Genomic DNA, 14558 nt, shown 5'->3' with positions numbered 1-14558 from the left:
TGTCTTAGGAGAGACACAAATCAGTTTGACAAAGTCAAAGTCCCTCCAGCCACACAGGCCGGCTTTGCTCTCCTTTCCATTCACTTCTGGGTGATTCAAGACTCCCCAGTGCTGCCCTAGCAGCACACAGAGAAAGAACTCCGTGTTCCTGAGCCATTTCCTGGAGCTTCTGCTAGAAACCAGAGCAATCTGTGCAGACAGCAGGGGATATTTTGAGGAGATGCAGATACCTGCCAGTTTTCTCAGTGGATAAACAGCTCCCTGGGGCCAGGGAACAGTCAGCAGATAACAAGCCCTGAGCATTCCCAGACTGGACTTGTAAACCAGGAGTCATTACTAGAGAGGATCTGGCGCTTTTACCTTTCCAGGGAGTGCAGGAAGTTGGAGATGCTGTTCCGGAGGCTCACGTCAGCCACGTGCAGAGCTCCACACACCACCCCCAGCATGGTGTCAGGCCTCTCAGCCTAAAACAGGGGACAGACACAGTCACACCTCCTCCAGCTTCAGCCCAAACTGAACACCCAGCTAGAAGAATCACCAGCCTCAGCTCTATTTTTGGTTCATGGCCAACCTCTCTTTAAAATTAAGCTGGTGTAGCAGCCATGTGAACTCTCCATAGAAGCCATTATTTCTGTAACTCCTTAAAACTACATTTTCTTCTGCCTGGATCAAATCTTGAGGTTCCAGCAACATTCCCACTGTTGTCTGTCCCAGATTCCAAACATAACACTGCTCTCAATGCTTTTCTGGACAACTCTAAGACCAGCTTTCCCCAACAGGGATGACGTGGGATTTCGATACATGTAAGAAGTAATGCCAGTGAAAATGTTTATTCATTAAGTGGACATTCACCACTCCTAAACCCCTTTGCACCAGCAGGCACCCAACCCCTTCCCCTGCTCATTCCCATCCGTGTTCCTGCAAGGGGAGCAGCTGCACCTGCACTTTCTCGGCGATGAGCCGGTCCAGCCAGCCCGTGTCGATGCGGTTCTGCTGGAAGCTCTCTGTCTCCAGCAGTTTAATCAAGTATTCCACAGTGGTTCTGAAGTCCCCTCGAATGGACAGCTCCTTCAGAGCCACCACCATGTTTCTGGAAGGGGAAAGAAGCCCTGTTATCTATCCCATAGTAATGGTAGCAGGCAAGCTGGCAGCTCCAGACAGAAAAGCATCTGAAGGACAGAGCAGAAGAGCACAGGCACTGGAGCAGAATCCTGCAGGAATGTTTGGGAATGGGACATTGATTTCCTTCAGCCTGCTGCTGCTGTGAAGAAAAGCAGCTCAGTGGGATCAGGAGTTGCCCCTGCTATCTTCACCCAGGCCCCTACCACATGTCAGGGGTGTACAACAGACAGACAGACGTGGTGTCCACCCCACCCAGAGTGGAACTGGGGAAAGGCTCTGGATGAAAAACGTGGATGACAGGTCAGACAGGTCATCTGGCCTTAGGACCAGATGCTTTAAAATCCCACACCACAGAGGACACTCCATGGTTTACAAACCATCCTGAAGCGTTGGTAAGTCAGGTTAGCAATGTTTTTCCTGTTGGAAGCCTTCACCTGGATGCTTTAAAGAGGGACTTTCACACTGTGGTAGCTGTATCATACCCCAGCAGCAGGTGTACAGGGCAGGGATGAAACAGAAAGGGAAAAAAAAAGAAAGAAAATTAAGCAAGAAGTGCAGAAATGTAGGTGCAACACAGTGGAATTGCAAAGCAAGACAGGATGAGAAGCCTGACCACGAAATGGCAAACTAGATAAAGACAGGGAAATTTCTCTTAAAACTCCTAGAGGTAAGGAGCCTTGTTTTGCCATGGCACTTTGGATCAAAGAAGACAAACCCACGCGATTCCCAAGGCTCTCCCACATCTCTGACTTACGAGATGGCTTCTTCACGGTTCTCTCCCCAGGAGAAGCAGTGACCAAACTGAGAATCAGCGAATTCATGGAGGCCTCCTGCAGCAGCAACACTGAAATAGCCCCAGACGTTCTTATTGCTGCGGAAATTCAGCTCCTGAACCGTGCCAGAACTGGGCTTAAATCCCTGCAAAGACAGACAGACACTGCTCTACACCCTAAAGAAAAGGCGAATAATCCAGAATTAGGGTTCTGAAGGCTTTGAGAACACCTCTTTGTGCTGTAAAACTAGTTCAGGCTGTGTCTAAGCAGAGTCTAAGTTAGGTAAGGGAAGAATCTTTTAAATTTGCTGCCAAAACTTGCAGCAGCAGCAGGGGCTGAGCCTGTAAAGCCCACGGTGAGCAGCAAGCACAGAAGTTGAAGGCTCACCTCGTCAGGATTCTCACTGGTGATCCGGGCAGCGATGACGTGGCCACGGGGACTGGGGACATGGGCTGAGTTCTCAAAATCAATGGTTGTGTCTCCCCATGGAGAAACTCCATACATCATTCGGATATCCTTGATCCTGTGCAGGGGGACCCCCATGGCAATCTAAGGAGGAAAAAAAAAAGTATTCAAAAAACCCCACCACTAAGTTTCTCTCCTCGCAGACTCGAACATTCCCATTTCCCAGGACAACTGAGCTCAGTGTAATATCCACCTTAAGCCCTTCAGCCAGTATTTTCCATTGACTGATTGAGGCTCCAGGGAAAGCTGACAGTGCCAGGTCAGCTGAGGATGGGCACGCATTAGGCCTGTTAAAAATATACTGAGGTCCCAGTGAGAAAGAAGGGCCCTAATTGTTTATAGGAAACTGTGGAATTTTGCAATTAGAAACTGTGGGGAGAGTAACCTGCAGAACCAGCTGCAGGCTGCATCCTCATGCAGCAAAATCCCACTTGTCCTGTTCATTGGGGCCTTTCTATAGATAGAGTTCAAAAAGGAAGTAGAAAAGCACACAGAGCCTTAATGAGGTGCAAGGGGACTGTGGCATCCACCCACTGCTGCAAAGTTGGGGGCCAGGAGTTTGGGGGGACACACAAGGGACTGACAAGCCACAGCACATCCAACAGCAGCTCTCTACACGATCTCTGAGGGATGCCCTCGTGGCTTTGGGGAACTTCAAACAACTGCTGAACCTACTGAAAGATGAGAAATTCAATTTTCTGTGCTCACCTGGAGCTGCGCTGCTGGCAGGTTGACATCTGCCACCATCTCCGTGCAGGGATGCTCCACCTGCAGGCGTGGGTTCAGCTCCAGGAAGTAGAAGCTGCCATCCTGGCTGTACAGGTATTCCACAGTGCCTGCACTCACGTATCCCACCATTTTGGCGAGCTTCACTGCACACTGGGACACGGGAAAAAGGAGTATTTCATTGCCAGTTACCTGTGCTCTCTCTGTTCATCCACCACACCCACTTCAGATTTTTGCTGGCATTCTGAAGCATCCAAAAACTGCTCAGAGAAAAGCCCGTGGCACAGGAGTTTTGATTCCCAAGCCATTCAATTTACAGTTTACAGAAGGCAGAGTTTGAAGCAAATATTTGCAACACTCATCATTAGGCAACTCCTACAACTCCTGCAGCTTGCCTTTAATATGGTAACACACATTTAAAACACACTTCCCTCCCCTTTTTGGAGGGCACACAGCTTAGAAGGGAGCTCTGGGGAGACTCACTGTGGAAATGTGAGTGGCTGCCCACACTAAGCAGTTCGAGACACACAACCCTATATTGCTCTTTTAAAACATTCAACAATGCAAAACCCTGGGTGATGTAAAATAAAAATACAAAGCCCTGCCTGTCTCTGGAGCTCGGCCAGGGGAAGGGAAGCTGCAGAGCCACTCTCACCTGTTCCATGTGCTCAAACACTGCTGAGGTTGCAATAGAGGCTGGAGCTTCCTCAATGATCTTCTGGTGCCGGCGCTGCACGGAGCAGTCCCGGCCGAAGAGGGAGATGGCATTGCCATACTGGTCTGCCAGGATCTGTACCTCCAGGTGCCTGGACTGCTTGGCCAGCCTCATCACAAAGATGGGAGAGCCTGGGACTTCAGTTTGAACCTACAGCAGGGATAGAATGAACAGGCAGAGCATCTTTTGTAAGATCTATTATCGACAGAGTGTCTCAGAACCACCCAGCCCGAACATTTAGAACAAGGCAGCACCAACCAGTGGGAAAAGTCACCTGTCTGAACAGACTGGGGAAGTCATCTGCATTGTTAACTTTCCTGATTCCTTTCCCTCCTCCTCCTTCAGAAGCCTTGATCATGACAGGGTAGCCAACCTCCTCAGCAGCCTGGCAAAATGGGCAGAACAACAGGGTAAGTACAAAAAGGCAGCAGAATCCAGTGAAAGGATCATTATTTCCCCACTGATTCACATCCAAGCCTCCATGTCTGACTCTATTTAACAATCAATGGGATAGAAACCAAATATCCCAGTTGGAGAGGGTGCCTGTAGATGGAAAAATCAGCAGGGATTTTGTGATTACAGAGAACTCTGACCTCTCCGAGTGACCACAAAATGTTTTGTCAGTGCTTCAATGCCATTAAATCTACGAACTCACAGAAAAGCTTTTGTATAATACAGAAAATCATTAAGCTGGCAAACATGGAAAAGTCACACACTCCACTCCTGCTCTTCACAAAGAAAAACTCCCAATCCTGTATTGTGCCAGGAATATTTCTTATTCTAAAAATCTTCCTCAAGGAGAAACTTAAAAGACAGAGTCAAGTGTGAGGTTGTGGGTCTTTATTAAAAACACCTTCTTCCTGCACTGAACAAAAACTAGATGACAGCTTTTAATGCAACACAACTTTGGTCCCATACCGTGCCTCTGCCTGCTAATCCTCACCTAATTCTGCAGGCTGGGGCCAAAGACATGTGAATGATCACTTCCCAATTTCCAAGACCCAGCTCTGGGGCTGCAGTCTGGTTCCAGTTTGTGCTCCCATGAGGAGAAAGCTCAACCCAGCTCTCTGACCCCTCAAAGAGCTCCCCAGACCCACCCGCAGTCCATCGTCCGCGTCCTTCACATAGCCCTTCTCGTAGAGCTCCTGAGGAACATTCAGGATTCGCTTCTGGAGATCATTTTCCTGCCAGTCCACTCGAAGACCTGAAACACAAACATCACCCTCTGAGCTCCTTGTGCTGCCAGGCTGTGAGAAGCCACGTGCAGGACAGGGGTGACAAAAGGAACCAGGCTGGGAGCACGTAGAGAAGGGAGAATGCAGGATGTAAACAGACATTCCTGATTTCTGGGGAGCAAGTGTTTTCATCCAACCCATTATCTCCTCCTCCATTTATCTGTGAGAAGCAGGTTATTTATAGTGTTTTGAAACTGCAGAGGGCTTCCAAGGAAGTAGAGAATGGGCTCCAAGACTACACAGAATCATGGAATGCTTTGGGTTGGAAGGGACTTTAAAGATCATCTTGTTCCAAGGCCCTGCCATGGGCAGGAACACCTTCCATTAGAGCAGGAGTCTCCAAGCCCTGGGTGTACCAGGTGAGCCTGTGAGCATCAGCTGCACTCTAGCAAACAGCCTCTTCCATGTTTCCTCACTTCTCCTCCCAACCCCTCCTCCCTGTCCTCCTCTGCGTGCTGCCAGCTTCTCCCACCATCTCCATGCTCATTCCATCACGAATGGAATTGCTTCCAAGGCATCTCACTGGTGTGGTGGGCAAACAGCACTAATGTGAAACCCAGAACAGATGGAGCATCTCCTGGAACACACTTTTGAGCACGGAGCTTCTTAAAAATTAGACATGTTGAAGGAAAAAAAGATTAGCATGATCTTGATAAACAATTTCCTTCTTACCACTGCCACTCCAAGGAAGAGTTGGAATGCCAGCAGTCTGAGCCACGATGGAAGAAGCAATTTTATCTCCTAAAGCCCACATGGCTTGGCTGGGAGGACCTGCAAAGAGCAAAGACAATGCATGAGAGAGACACAAGGGATATCAGACATTAGGGCAATGTCCAGAAGTCTGATTCGGGAAGAACTCCACTCTTCCCATAAAACTGAACCCTCTTCAAATGAGAACAGGGACATTCAGCTTTGAATGAAAGCTGAATCAATCTTGAAACAATCTCGTTCAACAGGAATCTTTTCTGCCTTTTTATCTCAACATTAAAGGCTATTTTGGAGAACTTTCCCCTTCTTCCATACAAGAACTACTGCAAAGAACAGATAATCCATCTTGCACTGCAGACCATTCCTCATGGCTCTCTCTTGGACTCAGGATTTTCTACCTCCCTAAACACCCCCATCTTCAGACAAGGACTAGACATTACATGAGCAGTCCATCTCCTCACCCATGAAAGCAATCCCATTTTTGTGGAGAAGTTCTGGCAGTTTTGGGTTCTCTGATGCATGGCCCCAGCCAGCCCACACAGCCTGCAGGAGAAAAGAACACAGTTTGCTCTTTGTTTGAATAAAACAAGCAAGTGAGCAGAAACAGACACATGCAAACACTCCATGTCTTTTTTTTTCCTCAGGGAAAACAGCCTCAGAACACCCAGGAGCCAGAGCAGCCTCTGAGCTACAGGGTGTGCTGAGCTAAAAGGATGACTTGCACCTTGCAGACGAGTGCAAGCAGGCTGCTGCAGCAACCTGCTGAGGAGGAGCTGGGTGTAGGGAAGTACAGAACCTCCCTGTCCTGCAGATATTCATCCTGGGACAGCCACTGCACTGTCACACGTTTTGCCTTTGGGTGCTAGTACAGGTCTGGAATTTCAGTTTCTTTGTCCTGCCTTGTTCCCCAGGCACAACTCCCTACTGAAGGAGAGAAGATTGCTCAGTGTCGGTGACACTTCTCACCTGCACTGGAATCCTCTTGGCAATATCGAGGATGAGCTCCACGTTTGCATAGTTGTTGTTGTTGGGTCCTCCTGGGACGGGCACGTAGTGATCTGCCATTTTAATGTACTCTGCAAACACAGACAAAGTCCCACTTAGGCTGCAAATCTAACAACAGACTTGGTCTAAAATTCTCCTTTTCCCCAGGCTGAGCCCCCCCAGCCTGCTCCTCACAGGGCTGACTCTCTGGGAAGCGCTGATCTGCTCCAGAACATCCCATTACTGACAGATCAGGTGGACACTCCACTTCCTGCATCCCTAGGGCTGTATAAGGAGGAGGCTGTGACCCTTCCCCAGCTCTCCAACTCACCTGCATTTGCTTTCAGGTCCTCAGGAGTGACCATGACCACGAACCTGATGGCTCTCTCATTGCGGAACATCTCGTAGGACCAGCGCCGGATGGACCTCATGCACTTCACTGCTGCAATGCCATTATTTGCTATCAGGACCTGGGTGCATTAGAAGCTAGGATGAAATAGAGTCTAAATAGCACAAAACAATAAACAATCATGAAAGCAGGTTTTTACCCCTGCAGACTCCTTGCCCAGTTTTGGGCTGTGCCGTTTCATCCAGTTCGTGGCCCATCTGTCAATTCAGACAGCAGCTCTTGTTTCACCATAAAATTTTAATGTGTTATGCCTTGGTTGGATTAAAGAGCAGAAGGACTCAAATCAAATCATTATTTATTTTTAAATACATTTCTTAATGTTTTTCCAGTCTACTTTTGTTATATCAGTTTATAAATCCTTCTGCATCAGCAGAAGTGTTCTGGCTCGCTCACATTTTTTTCCTCACTACATTAAGCTAAAATAACACGATGTTTATTTATCACATAGAAAAAGGAAACACAATGATTCCAGGCAGAAATACAATTTCCAGGCTCAGGAATATCAGTAATTTGATACCTGCAGTGTACAGCCTTACAGAGAGCCAAGTCACAGCTCCGGAGAGGAGCTGTAATATGCTAAAAAAGGTCAGGAATTTACCTTTTCAATGACTTTATTCCCTCCAAAACGAGTAACAAATTCTGCTGGAGAAGCCACGGTGAAATCCCGCTGCACATCCACCTTCTTCCTGTCCCGGCCTTGCTTGACAAGGTGCAAACCAGACATGCTGGGCCTGAGGAAATGGGGGCAGACAGAAACAACCTGTCAGTGCAGCTGCACACCAGTAAAAGAAAGGTGTGAATAATTTGGAAGTTCTCTTTGACCACATTCCCCAAGCAGACAACCAGAATCCCTCCTTGCCTCCAGACCCACATGGCCTGGTCCTCAGTTTTACATGGATGACTCCTTTTGAACTACTTTTCAGTTATTTCCATGCAAAATCCAGGTTATCTGGAAAAATTCCAGCTATGCCACAATATAAATAGGTAAAAATACGTTGCTGCCCCATGCAGAACAACGATGCTCCACCAGATTGCTTTCAATCCATCTAGAGAAGCTGGAAACAGCAGTGATTTCTGGATTTGGCAAAACAAGCTCCAAAGATCAGACTCCGTAAGGAAATCCTCTTGGGAAACACAGCAAATTTATCTGCAGGTGCAAGTGAGAGACTCAGACTGGCTACGGAAATCATTTTCCAAGAGTTTTCCACTACCCAGTCTTCAATATCTTCCTCAAAAGCTCTGAGAGCCAGAGGACAAATTAATCACGTTACTCCCACTGCAAACACAGAAAGCCAATTTTGTGCCTGCCAAGACCAACCCCGTGTCCTGCCACAGCCCTTCTGTGTGGGAATGGCACAGTCACTTCCCCTCCTCCTGCTTCAGCTTCCACAGCAACAACACAGGGATAGATCACCCTTTGGCTTTGATTTGCTGAAGTTTACAAAGCTGAAACTGTGAGAGGAAATTCCACGGGAAAGCACAGAGCTATTCCTCACCCCCAGTGTCTGCCATGGTGCAGCACGACTGGGAATTAATGAGACACTTTTGATTTCACAGGCCCTGAAGCTTTGCCTCTCTGCTCACCCCACAGCTTACTTGTTTTTCCTGTGTTTACTCTGCTTTCACTAAGTTTCTCTCCCCAGGAACACGGGGAAGCCCTTACCCTGCCACTGGCAGGATCACAGAACCCTTCTGTAGGAGTGAAGATTGGCAAGCTCAGCTCAGAGCTTTAGAAAGCCCCCAGAGCACCAAGGGGTCGGTGCCAGTCACTGGCAGATCTGTGCCCAGCAGCTCTCTGGGTGGAACCTCTGGCCTAATCAGCTGCTGAACGGCTGCTCCATTGAGTAATTCCACTGGGAAATGGGATGGACACAAAAATGGCTGGCGTAACTTAGAGAAGAGCAGGGAGCTGACAGCCAGAGGAAGGCAAAGAATAAGCTCTGTGTGCACAGGTTCACCCCCTTGTACTTTCCCTTCTTCCAGACATTGTCACTGAACTTAGAACGTGTCCCTGTGAGCAAAAGTTCACATGCTCCTGTGAGCTCAACCTGGGAATACAAGGATAGGAGCCAATAGGCAAGAAAGAGAGCAAATGCGTAGTTAAGGTTGAATTTCTACTAAATTTGTGCATTTAGAAGGTCCAGAGTCTTCTTGGCAAGGAAGGAGCAGAGCCCAAGGAGTGAGAGAGGTTTATGCATTGCAGGTTTATTGAGAGCACTCTCAACAAAAAGAGGGAGATAAAAATCCTGAGGTGAGAATTTGTGAACATGTTTAAATATGAAGTGTCCCACCAAGAAGTTACTACACACAAAGATACTGCTACAGGCAAAATGTCAACAGAGCCTGAGATTCATCATCCAGAAAGCAACAAACACCTGTTTATAAACAAGTACAGTTTGATTTGTGAGCATACCAAGAACATTAAGCTTATTTATCAATAATCACAGGCTGCACATTGTAATCAAAACAGAAGAGTTGGGGGTTTTTTGCAGGGTAAAATGAGGTAGAAGCTGGGCAGCAAGGAAGACAGCACAGAGCTTTAAACAAAACAGAATAAATGCTGAGTTAGTGACTGTCATCCTTACCAACCACATGCTCACAACTGCCACATTTTGTGATGGAGGAATTTTCAAAATGCCTTTCCATCCTTCAGAGCTCACAGTGGGTAGAAGTTGTGCAGAACCTCCAACTTGAACAACCCTGATCCCCCAGCTGAGCTGCATCCTGGCATCTTTGTCCAGAGGCTGCATGCACGGAGAGCCCACAGGCTCTGTGAGGCTCCAGAGGATAAAATGAACACCAAAAGCTCAGTGAGCATCTCCAGCACAGAGCCCAGGCAGGAGGAGACAGGCAGGTCTGTGATTCTTACCTTTGCAGCATGTGGTACCTCATCTCCTGACTCTGCTCTGCAGAATCCTCCATGCTGAGCGCAGGAATTAATGGATTTCAGGCTCCCTTACGGCTCCTCTCTGCAGTTGCAGCTCTTAGATTTTGCTAATTCTGCAGCTCAAGGAGAAGCTGCAAAGAGCCTCACGCGATTTCTCCTTCAAGCAGAGGCACTTCCTGACTGCCCCAAATCTCTTAACCTTTCTCCCTGGCTCCCCCCACGGCCGTGTCACCCTTCCCGTGACGCAGCAGGGAGGGGGACCAGCCTCCCTCCCGTCACTCGGAGGAGAGCAGATGATCAGGAGAGGGAGAGGAGCAGCCACAGGTTACGTAACGAGCTTTAACGCTGGCCCCGGCTGCACAGCGGCTGCTCCGAGCCACGGGAACCCCGGGATGAGCTCCCGAACTGGGGGCACACTGGGAACGGGGTGCACAGCTCCCCACATCCTCCTCCAGCATCCACAGGGATGCAGCACCCACAGGGATTCTGCTCCAGCAGCAGGTGAGCACGTCCCCAGCCGCGGGCTCTGCCAGGGCTCTGCGACCCCACGAATTCAATCCATTTGTAGGATTTAATCTGGGGTTTTCAGGAGGGGTGGGGAGGTGACAGGGACAGCGTTTCCAGGGCTGCGGAGAGGAATGTCAGAGGCAGCTTGTGCAGGCATGCAGACACAGTGTGACAGAGCTGGCAGATCAAACCAGACACCAGCCTGGGAGCTGGGAGACCCTGGACACGTCACTTCAGTTTTCTGTGCCTGTTTCCCACCTATAAGATGGAGATGAGATCACTCCACGTGCTGGAAGAATAAATATCCTCACAAGCAAAGTGCTACAGCATGGCAGGGTCCAGTAACATCACTGGAGGAAGGAATAATGTTTACTCAGTACCAGAATAATGGAACATCCCGAGCTGGAAAGGACCCACAAGGATTATCAAAGTCCAGCTCCTGGCCCTGCACACACAAAGACATAAATTTCAAATTTGGGGGTAGAGACAGGATAAGGAAGGGCAGTGACTCCAGCAGTGCCCTGATGGTAAAACCTGTACCGGAACTAGGCACAGCAGCTGAAAATTTTTTAATTTGGGGATATTTGGGTCTGTCCTGGCATAGGGCCACAGCCAGGCAGCACAGCTTTGATTTGGGGCACAGAATCCCAAAATGCAGCCAGCCACGAGGGGATCACTCAAAAAAGGAACAAGTGTCCAGGGGAGAAGCACCACGTGAACCTGGTGACGGGAGGTAACCTCCCTGCGGGGCCAGGGGGCTGAGGCCAGGACAGGTGACATGGTGACACGGTGAGGACAGCAGCAGGGCCATGTGCTGCCAGCTCCAGGCACATCCAGGGACCGGGAGGGAACAGGGACAGCGACACTCTGCCACACAAACCTCACCAGAGCCAAGAGATCCCAGGGAGAGAGCGGAGTTTAACAAACAGGAGCACCCCAACGTGATGGATCTGCCCCAGAACTCAATGCCTTCCACTTGCCAGCCTTTATTCCTCTTGGAAGAGCAACTCAAACTGCCCAATCATCAGGTACCCCACAAATCCCCCATTTAATTAATTCCTAAAAACCCCACCCGCAGCCCCCAATCCAAGCAGGTTCTGCCCATTGTGGCTGCAAGGAAACAAATCTACAGACAGCTTGATGCAGCACTGTTAAAAATATTCCCTGTGCCTTCCATCAGCTGAATCCACTGCTGTGAGAGAAATGGCCACGATTTGCTGCTGGAGGAGCAAACCCAGAGGAGCAGCTTCGGCATTGGTTAAAAATACTCATTTCTGCCAGCTGAATTCGCTGCTGAGAAATCAATGGCCACGATTTGCTGCAGCATCCCTACAGAAATAAGCTCCACCAGGATGTGTCACTGACTCAGGGCTGCCCATCCAACACACACACGCTGCACAAAGCCCATTTCCTGCAGGCAGTGCTCCTCAAACCCCGCTACCCGAGGGAATCCACCCCCTCCTCGGCACCCAGGCCGCTGTCAGACAAAGGGAAAGGCTGCACCTGGCTCCTCTCTTGCAGCCTCCAAGGAAAAACCATTCCTTCAGGACACGTACCTGAGGCACATCCCAGCCAGGAGCCGGCACTGATCCCAGCACTGCCACATGCCAGGGGCTCTGGGTGACGTCGCCGTGTATTCCAAAGGCAGGGATGCATGAGCTGCCTGGTGTGGAAGGCAGCCTGGAGCAGACTGCAGCACACACACACACACACTCTCTCCCCAGAGAGAGGGCTGGGGATTGTTTCCCTCTGGATCTGGCCTGGGTAGGGTGTGGAAAGGGCAGCTCTCCCCATCCATTTGGGCTCTATGTTTTGTAAATACGATGAGAACACGTATTCGATCCGGGTGATAAGACTCAGGCAGCTGAAGCCTCCCTGAAATCTGCTCCACTTTTAGCTCTGCCCTTGCATCCTATTTCACAGGAAGGCAGAGGGAAGGAACAAGCAGAAATGCTGTCCAGCAAGGGATGCAGAATTCCACAGCTGGAATAAATGGTTCCCCATGCCTCAGGTAACAGGCACTGGAGTCAAAGACAGTTTTGCCCATGTTTTAAAGAGCCAGAATTGGCTTGAACACAGACTCTGTCAAAACCAGGGCTTCACCTAGAGATCAAAACAAATGAAACTTGACTCAGCTCTGAGAATGAATTGAGCCTCAGGATTTCAGGAAATTAAATACAGGATGCAGCACAGAAAAAAAACAGCCCTCTCTGGTAGATAACTTCTGTTCCATGCTAACACAGAATTCCAGCATCAGTCCAGGCAGGTCCTTGGCCTAAAGCAGGAATTTTTACAGAGCCCCAATGGTTTGCCAGGATTCCTCCCAAATAACCAAGTGCCAACAGTTTTCCAGGCATTCCTTTTGCTAACCGCACACCTGGCTGTTTCTCTGCCGTGCCGGATGCATTCGGAATTGGACTGTTCTCAGGGTTCACCACCCAAATCACTGAGGTTCCTTCCAAGTGCAAAAGCAACACCCTGACACTCAAAATACCCAGTGAACCCAAACATCAATCCAAATAAACAGCCAAGTTTAAATCAAATTGATATCCATACTCCAGTTCCTAAACCCACAAAGTACCGAGAGAGCTTTACTTTTACATCCTCGTGAAGTACGAAGTTCCACGCGTTCCTGGAGCAGCAACCAGCCCCACACTCTCCAGGTCAAGCCCTGGCACCAAGATAAAAGTGAACAACAACAACAACAATAGCACAAGATAGTTCTGCACCAGAGAGTGGAGCAGAGTTGAAGTCCCTGGCAGGGAGCCCTGCCGTGCTCTTTGACAAAGTTCAAGCGTTGAACAGATCTGATCTGCAAGAACACGAGAATGGACCTTTTTAAACCAGAGTTAGGGGGTAGGTGGGGGAGTTTCACATTAAATTTACCCAAAGTAAGAGATTTGTTATCTTTCAGTTAAAAGGATGTGGGAGACATTGTCACGCTGCGTTATCTCAACCAGGGAATCTCTGCAAAATCTCTCAACAAATGACCGAATTTAGAGAGGACTTTTCCTCTGTTAACTGGGGTTAAAAGGAGTGAAACAACACCAAAATAAGAATACAGCTTCTGAGAGGTATGCAGAGGAGAAATCTTTACAGTGTGTTCGTTCAGGAAGCAGAGCAGCTTTCAGAGAAGGAAGGAGCTGGAATTCCCATTCATGCACAGCCATGAGTCCAAACCACCTCCTCTTCTTTCAACAGAGAGAGGAGGAAACTAACTTTTCCCTCCAGGTGGACGAAGTTCCTGGCCTTAAGCAGAAGGAGGGCAGGTTTAGATTAGAAATCAGGCAGAAATTCTTCCCTGTGAGGGTGCTGGGGGCCTGGCACAAGGTGCCCAGAGAAGCTGTGGCTGCCCCATCCCTGGAAGCATCCGAGGCCAGGTTGGGATAGAGAAAGGTGTTCCTTCCACACAAATCACCCTACACAGAACCCTCAGCAGCAGAGGCAGAGGCAGAGGAGGATCAGGCCCCACAGCAGGACCCTGCAGACAGCCTGGAGCAGCAAGGACTCCATGCAGCAAAGGAGAAATCCTTTGTGGAGCAGCCCCGGAGGCAGCAGCAGCCCCGCAGACCCCACAGCACATTTGTACCTCCCTGCCCACAGCTGGGGTGAAACCACAGCAGCACCAATGATTTCACAGGATCAATGCTGCACAGTGCAACCTCCCAGCCACAAACTGCTGGGCTGGAAAGGAGTTTTTTTAGATTCAGAAGAGGCTCAAAAGGATCTTTCATTACGTTCAGGACTCTATGCAGTCACTCTAGGGCTGGTTTCTAAGCAGGCATCTTGTCCCAGTGCCAGGCTGGGCACACTCAACAACTACTGTCCAGGCTAAAATTGAGGCATTTGTCCAAATTTCCTTTAGTAGATGATTAGTTCTGCTTAAGCATCTCCATAACTTACTGAGACAACACACTGAGAAGTCCAACCAGTGTTAGGAGCAAAGGGATAAACTCTGTGGGCTTCATATGAGATAACAGCTGAACTCCATCCAAAAATTTGGCTTTCAGCTGATACAAGTGGATTG

The 14558-nt window shown here is 49.0% G+C and overlaps 1 protein-coding gene across 8 annotated transcripts in view; it reads right to left on the bottom strand.

Moving 5' to 3' along the window:
• The window catches only part of ACACA (acetyl-CoA carboxylase alpha), a 103410-nt gene that overhangs the window by 77882 nt on the left and 10970 nt on the right, over positions 1-14558 (bottom strand). For 7 of the 8 annotated variants that reach the window (XM_032130232.1, XM_032130233.1, XM_032130231.1 and 4 more), the window contains 13 exons: positions 7736-7868; positions 7060-7198; positions 6711-6820; positions 6206-6287; positions 5709-5807; positions 4899-5005; positions 4076-4186; positions 3742-3951; positions 3069-3239; positions 2283-2444; positions 1877-2040; positions 940-1090; positions 361-464 (listed from right to left, as the gene is read on the bottom strand). In XM_032130232.1, the coding sequence (XP_031986123.1) occupies positions 361-464; positions 940-1090; positions 1877-2040; positions 2283-2444; positions 3069-3239; positions 3742-3951; positions 4076-4186; positions 4899-5005; positions 5709-5807; positions 6206-6287; positions 6711-6820; positions 7060-7198; positions 7736-7868 (1743 nt within the window). Of the gene's footprint in view, positions 1-360; positions 465-939; positions 1091-1876; positions 2041-2282; positions 2445-3068; positions 3240-3741; positions 3952-4075; positions 4187-4898; positions 5006-5708; positions 5808-6205; positions 6288-6710; positions 6821-7059; positions 7199-7735; positions 7869-10006; positions 10209-14558 lie in introns of those variants that run through there. The other variant, XM_032130230.1, reaches the window with a different exon arrangement.

Source organism: Corvus moneduloides, chromosome 20, assembly GCF_009650955.1.
Source record: "Corvus moneduloides isolate bCorMon1 chromosome 20, bCorMon1.pri, whole genome shotgun sequence".
Classification (NCBI taxonomy): domain Eukaryota; kingdom Metazoa; phylum Chordata; class Aves; order Passeriformes; family Corvidae; genus Corvus; species Corvus moneduloides.
Note: the sequence above shows the minus strand (reverse complement) of the source record. Positions and strands in the feature narration are given on the sequence as shown.